This window comes from Diadema antillarum, unplaced genomic scaffold (assembly GCF_040938485.1).
Source record: "Diadema antillarum isolate AM-2024a unplaced genomic scaffold, OU_Dant_1.0 seq00001774_RagTag, whole genome shotgun sequence".
NCBI classification, from domain to species: domain Eukaryota; kingdom Metazoa; phylum Echinodermata; class Echinoidea; order Diadematoida; family Diadematidae; genus Diadema; species Diadema antillarum.
Genome location: NW_027272455.1, coordinates 85,386 through 95,776, shown reverse-complemented (window position 1 = coordinate 95,776; position 10,391 = coordinate 85,386). Strand labels below are relative to the sequence as shown.

General features: G+C 38.1%; 1 protein-coding gene across 1 annotated transcript; it reads right to left on the bottom strand.

Annotated features, from left to right (window-relative positions):
- Positions 1–5,004: 5,004 nt before the first annotated feature.
- LOC139712217 (TM2 domain-containing protein 3-like) lies at positions 5,005–10,030 on the bottom strand. Its single transcript, XM_071624055.1, has 6 exons — positions 10,024–10,030; positions 8,997–9,241; positions 8,339–8,599; positions 7,409–7,568; positions 6,758–6,833; positions 5,005–5,173 (listed from the first exon to the last, which is right to left on the bottom strand). Exons 1-6 carry the CDS (start codon positions 10,028–10,030, stop codon positions 5,005–5,007), a joined length of 918 nt encoding a protein of 305 aa, XP_071480156.1.
- Between the last annotated feature and the right edge of the window lie 361 nt (positions 10,031–10,391).

Sequence of the window (10,391 nt, the reverse complement as noted above, 5' to 3'; positions counted from 1 at the left end):
AGCGGGCACTGGGAACTCCAGGGTTCTAGATGCTCTCTTGTGCTATCTCAGGCTTATTTTTCAGTATATGATGGCACTATTAAATACGTAATAATTCAATGATTCAAATTGTATATTTTGGCTTAATACAATTTTATTTCATATATCATATGCACTGCAGCATTGACGCTCGACCTTGGATCCTCTTGGATATATGAACATTTAATTCCAGGTCTTAAAAAGATGTTGGGTGGGAGAAAGATCATTTCAAGCTGGAGAACAGGAGATCTTGTGAAAATATAGGCTTTTGGCGGAAGATCTCCCATCGAAAGTGGGAGAGTTGGAGTCTCTGCAAAAGGGGGAATTTTGCAAGGCACACTTGTGTACACATTTTAAGTTGTATCTAAAATCAATTTTCTTTGAATTTGTGTAGAGATTAAGATGAATTGGAGAAGACACCTAGGCCCGAATTCACGAAGGTGGTACAAATGAAACCATGGTTTAAACCATGGACAAAAACCATGGAGCGCCAAGTGTCGCATGGAATATTTCGTTACGAAATCAGTCATTTCGTCGATGAAATGATTATTTTGTAACGAAATGACAACATTTTGTAACTAAATGAACATTTCGTCCACGAAATGGTCATATTGTCGACGAAATGACCAATTTCGTAACGAAATATTCCGTTCGACACTTGGCGCTCCATGGTTTTTGTCCATGGTTTAAACCATGGTTTCGTTTGTACCACCTTCGTGAATTCGGGCCCTAGAGGTTTTAGTGGTGCTGCCCTCATTGCTCCCTCTCTTACAGGCTCCAAGGTAATCATTGCCATGTGAATATTTGCAAAAATGCTTAGAGTAAATAAAAGCAATATTCTGGTCGTTACTTGATGGATTTCTTTTATACTTGGCACAGATGTGTATAGTTGGTCTTCAAAGATTCATCTTTCTTTGTTTCGCTGCCCTCCATGTTCCGACATTAACAGGTTGCCGAGTCACATTTCTTGTGTCTGCTCTACATGGGGCATGCACACAAAATTCAGTGGTTAATGTTTAGGCCATTTAAATTTTGCCAACCTCAGGTTAACTCACACTGTGGTTAACGTCTTCAGTTTTACCTTTTAATGTACATGCATAGACAGCATTGCAAGCCACAAAATTGATGTTACTCCCCTCCATAGGCACAGTTTTGTATGGGTGTGTTCTTTCTCTGTTAGAGATAAGAGATAATGACTTTGTGGCACCAGAATCTATCCCAAAAAAAATATTGAAAGAAATTTCAACAATCAACTTGCTGTTTTCGTATCATTTATTCCAGCTATGAAAATGAGTTCACCTTTGGTAATATACAAATACATACATGTATGTACAATACAATTTACCATCTGAGTGCCAGATGGATTACATAATTGTTCAGCTTTTAAGAGCAACAGACAAAGAGCATTTTGCTCAAGTACTGGTGTCATAGTAGATATCTACCACAAACAAGAATTTCAAAATCAGTTTAAATCAAAATGGACCACAATACGACTTACCCTTAAAAGGGATCTGTGGTTATTTACACATAGAATACCACAAGGTACACACTGTGTCTATTCTTCAATTTGATAAGAAAATGTAAGTACATGTATCTTGTATTAAACCATAACATGAATTGGAGCTTGATTAGCTTCATGATCAAGTTATTTGTAACTTGATATTTGGTATATTTTATTGAAGAAGTGTTTGTGCATATTTGTGTATGTGTGTGTGTGTGTGTGTGCGTGTGTGTGTGCGTAACATATGTCTGCGTAATACCAATAGACCATGTTGTGTATGTATGTTTGTCTATGTGCTCACACACATTGTACACTTCTACAATCTATTCTTACCATCAAAGCAGGAAATAGCTTTCTCAATCAGACATGTCACTTGTGAAGGCCACAGATTATCACGGAATTACATAAGACTGGATTTTGTCAAACTGCTTTGACAAAACATTTTTTTCTGACAGAAATGGAGTGAAAAAAGAAACAAATGAAAACAGTTTGCAATTCATTATTGATAAAATTGCTAGACAGACTTAACATTAACAATGATTTAAAAGTACATTCTACTCTAAACACACTGTCTGTATTACTGTCAACGTTGTAGAATATTGGCAAATTTGATGTGCAGACTAACCAGCAGTGTACTTGCTATTGAACTGTACATTTTTGAGTGCAAAAGATCCATGAAAAGACACCCCTGGGGTCAAGGTGTTAAACATGCCTACAGTGTCGTCTGTACTACTCCTTGTGAAAGAAAACTTTAGTGTAAATTTGGGTGGTATTAAGCTCCAAACTGCTAACTTATCCCTCGTGCCTGTGATAAAAAATTGCATCTTTTTTGTTTTGTGATCTGTCTCTTGGCAATTAACGTGGTCTGTTTTCAAGGTCAGTAACAGATTTCACTTCTTTTGAGGTATGCCTGTTCAGAAAACTGTTCAGGAGCAGTTTTAGAACATATCCCAAGAAAAAGTCGTGGTCAAGTCTATATTACTATATCAATGATAAAGCATTACAATTTCTCTATCTCTGTAATGCACTGTCAAACATACAACTCTTCATCCTATACTGTATATTAAATTTCAAAAAAAAAAACACGTCAAAACAAAGTTTAGTAGTGTCTCTTACACACAGTTCATCAACATGTAGGATATGTCCCAATTCCCATCCACACCACAAAAATGTCACTTTTGGGTGTCACTACATTTTCAGTGACAGCATTAATGCTTGTGTAGATTTACAAGGCATGTAACAGATGACATTAGTTCTGATTAGTCCACACTGAATGAGGGAGCATGTATCATTTCACAGTGCACAATTATTTTCATAGTGAGGAAAATATAGATCTTACCAGTAGAAACACTGAAGAAAGATGCACATGATGATGTGACACCAATAACCAAATATTTCTCCTGACACTGCCGTGACACCTGACAAAATGTTGGGAAAATCTAGACAAGCATGTCATCAAAAATGTAAATGCACTGCTTCCTTTTATAACAGAGGGTGTCCTCTAAAAAGTATCGATACAAAAATGGTAAAAGCTGAATGTTCTGAGGTACCCACCATTCAGCACAGGAATTGCAAAGTTGAATGTATGAACCCCCCCTCCCACCCCCGGAATTAAAAGGATCATATAGTTTTGGTTGAGACATTTATGGTGAGATAAAGAGAAACCTCTTATGAAATGTGAAAGAGCTTGTAATTCAAAGAGGAATTCAATGTTTATTTGGTAAAAACTGGTTATGAAATGGCTGAGATATTCAAACAGAGCCATCCTAATAAAAGGTGGGACCCACCTTTTATTCCCATCGCTTTGTTTTACTCTGTTTCGGATGTCTCAGCTATTCCACAAACGATTTTCATCAAATAAACTTTGAATTCCTCGTAGAATGGTATGCTCTGTACTATGAGGTTTCTTGGTATCTGGCAAAAAGTTAAAAGCCCAGTCCTCATCTCCACCAATACTATACTCTTCCTTTAAAAAGTTACATGTTGATTGTCCAAAAACACAGATAACATTATTGTAATATGTGAAATAAAACTTCACCATTCTGAGATAAGGAAAGAATAACATTTTTCCTATTCAATTCGAAGTTCATTGGCTTCAGAATGGGTTTCAAAGCATTCTCAAGGGTTTAACTAATTTCATGCAATCAGACTCGCCTTTATAAAAGTGAGTAAAGTAGTATTTTTGAATGAAATCTACACATACCCTTCAGTATGAAAAATGGTTAAAGAGTACTTTGACTCTCACAGAGGAGATATATTACATTCCAGAAGAATTAAGCGTGCATTGCCTCCTCATGTCTACCTACAATGTTTCAGAGAATAGCACATGTATGAAACCTATGGATAATTGAGCAATGTGTTTGGCTCTACATGTAGACAATTGTTACACACACAGCTGAAAACTTAATGGAGTGTCTCTATATATTTTTGGGGGTGATTTAGACCTACATGTGTAAGTACACCCAGCCTAGTCCCCACCTCCACCCTGGCATTATGCAGGGGATCAATGGGCAGTCAAAGAGCTTACTGCATAAACCATACTACATTTCATGAGCACAATATATTGCGAATTGGGACTTGTTAGCCAATATTTGCCAGTGATTACATCTGAGATTGAGAACCATAGTACGGAAATGAGAAATACCCAAAAAGTATCATCCATTTAAAGAGAAAGGCGAGGACATTTCCCCCTTGGGTGGGTATATATTGCATTCCTATCGTGGGAGACTTTTTTTTTTTTTGGGGGGGGGCAAGTTGTTTATTTTGCCAATATCAGTCAACTTGTGCAAATTGAAACGATACAAAATATATATGGCATGTACAGTGTGTCATAGGTTGAGCCCTGCATTCTTAGTGTACCACTGATGTCATCTATAACTTCAAAACATGCAGCGCCACACTGTCCATACAAAAATATGTGTAATTTTAACAAAAGTCTGCGACTTCAAAAATCACATCTTCTGACTTATAATATAGACCATCACACAAATATTGCCTCTTTAGGGGTGTAATATTATACTTGACATCCCCATGGGAGTTACATTTTCAAGAAATTACTGTTTCGAGAAGGAACATAACTCCCAAGGAACTTTCAAGTGTTACATTACAATGATAGACAAGGCAAATTACGTTATACTATTCATGGTCTACTTAAATACACATCTTTTCAGTCTAACCCTGATGGCAGCCAGTTAAATTCTTATATCATAATATGATAAAATGTCACTGTTCACAATATAACAATTCCTTGTTCCTTTCTGCGTTAGTCACAGGACTGCATTATGACCAATCACAGACCAGTATTTACGTAGACCATGTAATGTAACAGTGTATAACACACTGGCTCTCTATACTTTGCTGTCACTGCCCCAAATGTCATGTTGACAGCTAACTTTACATCAAAGTCTCCCTCACTGTGGTGAGTCTCAAATCATCTTCTATTGCACTTCAGCTGCTACAAAATGTCTCTGGTCGCTCCAGCGGTGTCAATAAATGTAAAGTGATCCGTCCGATGGCGTGATGTAACCAACCGCTATGAGCAACACGTCTATAAGAGTCCACACGCCAGCTCCGCCGAAGCTGAAGAGTTTGCCCAGGCCGGATTGCCAGTAGCCCAGGTAGAATCTATCGGCACCAAATCCCCCAAGTGTGATGCTACAGAGGACAAAGTTTGACCGCATTGATGACCATTAACTGATTTCAAGTGAAAACAAAACTTGCATCAATGGGAATAATGGAAATAAAAAGATATTCACAGACACCATAATGACAATCTTTGTGATGTATACATTAAACCAGTAATCATGATCGATGGTCCTGCCAACACTGCTAAGCCTGCAGAAGCAGTAAACCTCATTGGTGGAGTGCCCTTGACCTTTGACATTTTTAATGTGCTCTGCTTGCATTCAGCATCCAGAAAGTGCTGACTACATTTTTGCATATTTGGGCAATGGGGATTAAAAAAGATGGTCTTTCAATTTACTCTGGTTGACTCACCAGTGAAAACATATGTGACCCGCTACAACAAAATGATCCTAAAGTCGGGCGCGGTCCATTATTTGAAAATTGCATGACATAATTCCCTAATCTTTCTGCTTTAAATTGATATATAACACATCTTATAAAAATAATCGGCTGTGGAGATATCGATGTTTAAAAGAGAGCATGTCGAGACGTCTGGGAAATCACTGTTTCGAGAGAAAAGCGCCCTAGAAGTTTTCCTTTTGACGCAATCGCGATCAAGGGACATGCAAGTCAGTTTTCCGCTCCGGACAATAGAAGGTAAGCCCGAGCAACCCCCGAAAAGTTCATTCAAGCACAGCGTTGGCGGTCTCCTCACCGACCAATCAGTGACCAGGATGTGAGAAACGGCTAAGCATAGAGCACCCCGCCTGCACGCACCAGTCGACTGGGCAGTGTGCGAGCTTCACGCTTCGGTTAGCAGCAAGCAGCAAACTGACCAATGAGATCACTCTGGTCGTTTTTAGGGGCGGAGCCTATCTTTGGCGCTCAATCCAAATTTTCAAACAAGTTTCTGCTTCGTTGAAACGCCAAAAAACATGGCTCAATAAAACGATATTTTTTGGTCTTTCCTTTCATCATTTTGCTTCAAAATTTCGACAGATGATAGAAGACATGTCAGACTCCAATAATATGTCAAAATCAGAAAATCGTAAGTTTTGACCAATTTTAATGCTCTGACTTCAAACTCGATTTTCACGGCTTCGACCGTGCGCGACTTTAGGACCTTTTTGTTGTAGCGGGTCACATATCTCTGGCTATGACGAAAAGAGGTAAAACTTTGAATTTTGATGACACATCATAACCACAAATCAAATACATGTTATTTGATCACTCCACCAATCATCTCTTCAACGATTATCAAGAGCCTAACTTCTTCTGAAATCACTATTTCATGATACCAAACAAGTTCAACTGTTGGTGCTTTCTCTACTGTTAACCACTAGAAAATTCTGCATTGTTGATTCATGCAAGCTATCCATTATTGGCTCCCTGCGGAATATCTCCTTTAAAAAAAAAAAAAGAAAATAGTCACATGTTATGGAAAATATAGGAAGCTTTGGCTACAATGAAGCTGCATCCTTTATAAAGGATAGTCTGAAAAAGATTGATTCAACTGCCTCTAAAACGGCATAAACAGTTTTCCTTAGATCTAAAGCGTCTGCTCCCTCCATGATAACTTGAAAAGAAATTTGACATATTCAGATTGTAACCTACCTTAATATTAATGCAGTACTCCATTTGTAGCCAGATGTCCAATTGCAAGGTTTCCGTCTGTAGAAATTTCTAGAACCTGCAAAACAGAAATTACCAGAAGTCAAAGTGGAAAGCCAAATAACCTACATAGCACTACATGCAGTAAATGGTCATTTTTACCAAAGCAAGATGAAATTCTTTATCTCTTATGCTTTGCAAAGGTGTATGCATGGCTGTGACAAGAAGATGTGAACTGACTCTGAGTCATCATGATGCCCAAACTATTTGTTATTAAAAAAAAAGGCAATGAAAACTTATGATTGAATATGACAGCTGTTGACCTATTGTGGCTCAATGGATTATACTATGGATTGTCAATCGCTGTGTTCCTGGTTCAACCTCCTTGGCTACAGTGGTTGCGCCCCTTGGCAGGGCACTTTACTCTAAGATTGCCTAGCTTTCAGAGTGGACTCAAGGCCATAAGTCTTGTGGCTGCTTGCTTGTAAACATTTAATGCTTCCTCAGTGGTCATGCAAAAATAAATCTATCCAATTCAATCACTTCTATCTATGTTGCCCCCAGCCTGTTCTTAACAAACTCTCCTCTGGAACTTATCATGCATGAAAGATGGTCATGGTGTACCTGGGGGTATTAAATACAAACACTACTTACCTAAACACAGAACATCGTCATCTACAGTGCAGTTGACCCTAATGAATTGCTTTGGGCAGGCATAGACTTGGCAGTTGTTGGCTGGTGTACATGACTGCTGCCACGTCTCAGTCTGATAGCAATATCTGCACTGATATGACTTCTCTATGGGCAAGGAACCCTGAAAATTGGATGTGACACAGCATTGCTCAAAGTTCTATTATGACAGGCATTCAACCTTGCTGTAGAAGGGAGAGCACTGACTTTTGTTTTGTATTTTGCATTTCATATATTATTATCTTGTTCAGATTGCAAATCTTATATTCCTCTTTTTTACATTGAACAATACAGTATATGACAATATGGCACCTACCAGTATGTTTTCAGTATTTTCATAGCATGAATACAATGCAATTGCAGAGACTTTTGTCATTTTTTTTTGATTGCTCGAAGTTTTTTTACCGAGCTGATATATTTTTATATACCCCTTGAAGTCAGCAAATGTCCTCACCTCGGAACATCACCTTGCATTAAAACTAGAACAACAACATGTCATTCACATCTCATATCATAGCTCAAACTCTTACCTCACTTGTCACTTGTGGTAAGAGTTGTGCTAGGTATGTTTCTCCCCTCCAAAAATGACAAGACTTCCATCAATCAATTTTCCCTGTAATTGTTTAATAATGACATCAAAATAAATAATAAAAATCAAACTCATATAATCATTAGCCAACCTATAGACAAAGCTGCACACTGGCACCGGTCCGATGGTCCGGGACCACTAAAAATCACTGTCGGACCAGTAACTTTTTCAGGAAAGGACCAGTTAAAAATGGAAAAACTGGATGCCTGTTGGTCCAACAGGCAGGTCGGACCAGTAGAAAAAAAAAATGGGTTAGTGTGCAGCCCTGCAAAAGGGAAAAAAGATCAAACCAAAAGAAATCTCACTATGCAGTCAAGTCCTTGCTTTGGCATGCATGTGGTGTTGTACACTCTGCCATAGACACATGACTCATCAAAACTGCAGTTCAGGCATTCAGCAGCCAGTTTATCACAGCCTAGTCCTGATGGGCACAGCTCAAAGTATCCAGGTTCTGTCTCTTCATCTGACATGGTGGTGGCCTGAGTCCCCTCACTTGGTGGTGTGGATGTTGATGCAGACTCATCTGTTTGTGGCTCGTATGCTGTACCAGTTGCTGAACTTGTGGTCTGCGGATAGAATTTAGATTACTCTTGTATGAAATGAAACATGTGTGATGTGACATAATCTAAACTAAGAGACAACTGAAAATGGGCAGTACACAGTCATCTCCTGATGAAGGTTAAATAAGCATGTGTGTGTGTGTGCGTGTACATGTAATGTATACAATAATCAATTCATTTCAAAGTTAATTCCATTTTTTTTTGACAGAACATAATAACTCTTCATTTTTTTTAAAGAATGATGTACAAGATATATTGTGAGATGAACAAAGTACACAGTAGCAAAACATCATAATAACAAGATATTAGATTGAATCATCAAAGCAAACAATGTATAATGTCCATAGCATTAATAATCTCTGCTTAGATTCTACCTTTCAGACAACAAACAAGTGACACAAACCTGTGTTGTAGAAATTGTTGAATTTGAATCTGCTGACATTGTTGTATTCGTTGAATTTGTTGCACTTGATGTGCCCGAGGTCAAGCTGTCTTCAGTTGGTGTGGTCGGAGATGCTGTGACATTGGCTCCCTCAGTCCTGTTGTTATTTGCTCCATTCTGTGAGGCTGTTCTTGTTGTTGCTTGCATGGGTGTGGTGGGAGGATGCTGTGGTGTTGTTGCTCCTGTCTTTGCATTTGTAGTTCCAACTGGAGGATCAAGAAAAGATTTACACACACACAAAAAAAAATCACAATTAGAAAATAAATTTTGTCATTGTGCAACTAATGTAGTTTTACATGCTGTGAGAAAATATATGTCGTCATTATGTAACATTAGTTTTACCTGATATAACAACAACATTCACGAACACTAAAATTTTGTCTATAAATACAGTTCAGTTCTACTAGTCTAGATCTAGAACCTCGTTCCACTTTTACTCTGAGACTGAAGTTCTAGTTCTAACTAGGTAACCTAGATCATATTTGTAAATTTATATTGATTTAGACAACAGTCTACCGAAAAAAAAATTCAAATTTTGTGATACCCCATCAATATCATCCCTTTGTGAATCAGACAGAATGTCAGAATTGGTGCTGTTATCTGCTGTATATAGAAATCTACGAATTTTAGGTCAAATCTAGTGGAGGCAGATTATAAATTTACATATTATAATGGGACTAGTACCTATTATAATACTAACGACACGTTTATAGTACATGGAATACTTCCCCAAGGATCCCCATTGGCATACACATTGCTATTCTACCTATTTTTTCTTTGTGTGTGTGTGTGTGTGTGTGATAATTCATTGCGCCTCAGTGTAGACCAACCTATTTAGAATAGATTTTGAATAAATTTAAATTTAAATATCTTGCTGTGTACAAACAATGACAAAAGTGGCGGTGCATGTGCAGTGGGGGAGTATTGTCTCGAGATGAGAGCCACCAAGAATTTGATACACAAGGTCCACTGAATTTCTGTGACTGACCATACATGTCCCAACGTCAGATAAGAAGCGAAGCCCACCGTGAAGAGACAGAAACCATCGGTCTAAGGTTATAGCAAGGAGGTATACCTCCTTGGTTATAGTAAATTTAAGTTCAATCAAACTGCGCGCGCGCTGTGCTGCGAGCTGCTTCAATCACTCTTCGTCATATCATACGTACAATTGCATGTATGGGACTACGCGACAGGGCAGGAGGCCGTGACTCGCTCGCTAACACTAAGTTAAAATAGCAGCAAGTCTGACTGTGTAGAAATCAAGAAACAGAATATATTATCAAACTGGAAAAACAGTTCTGATTACCTTGGCAATATGTACAAAGTGGTAATATTAGCACCAGCATAACACAAAAA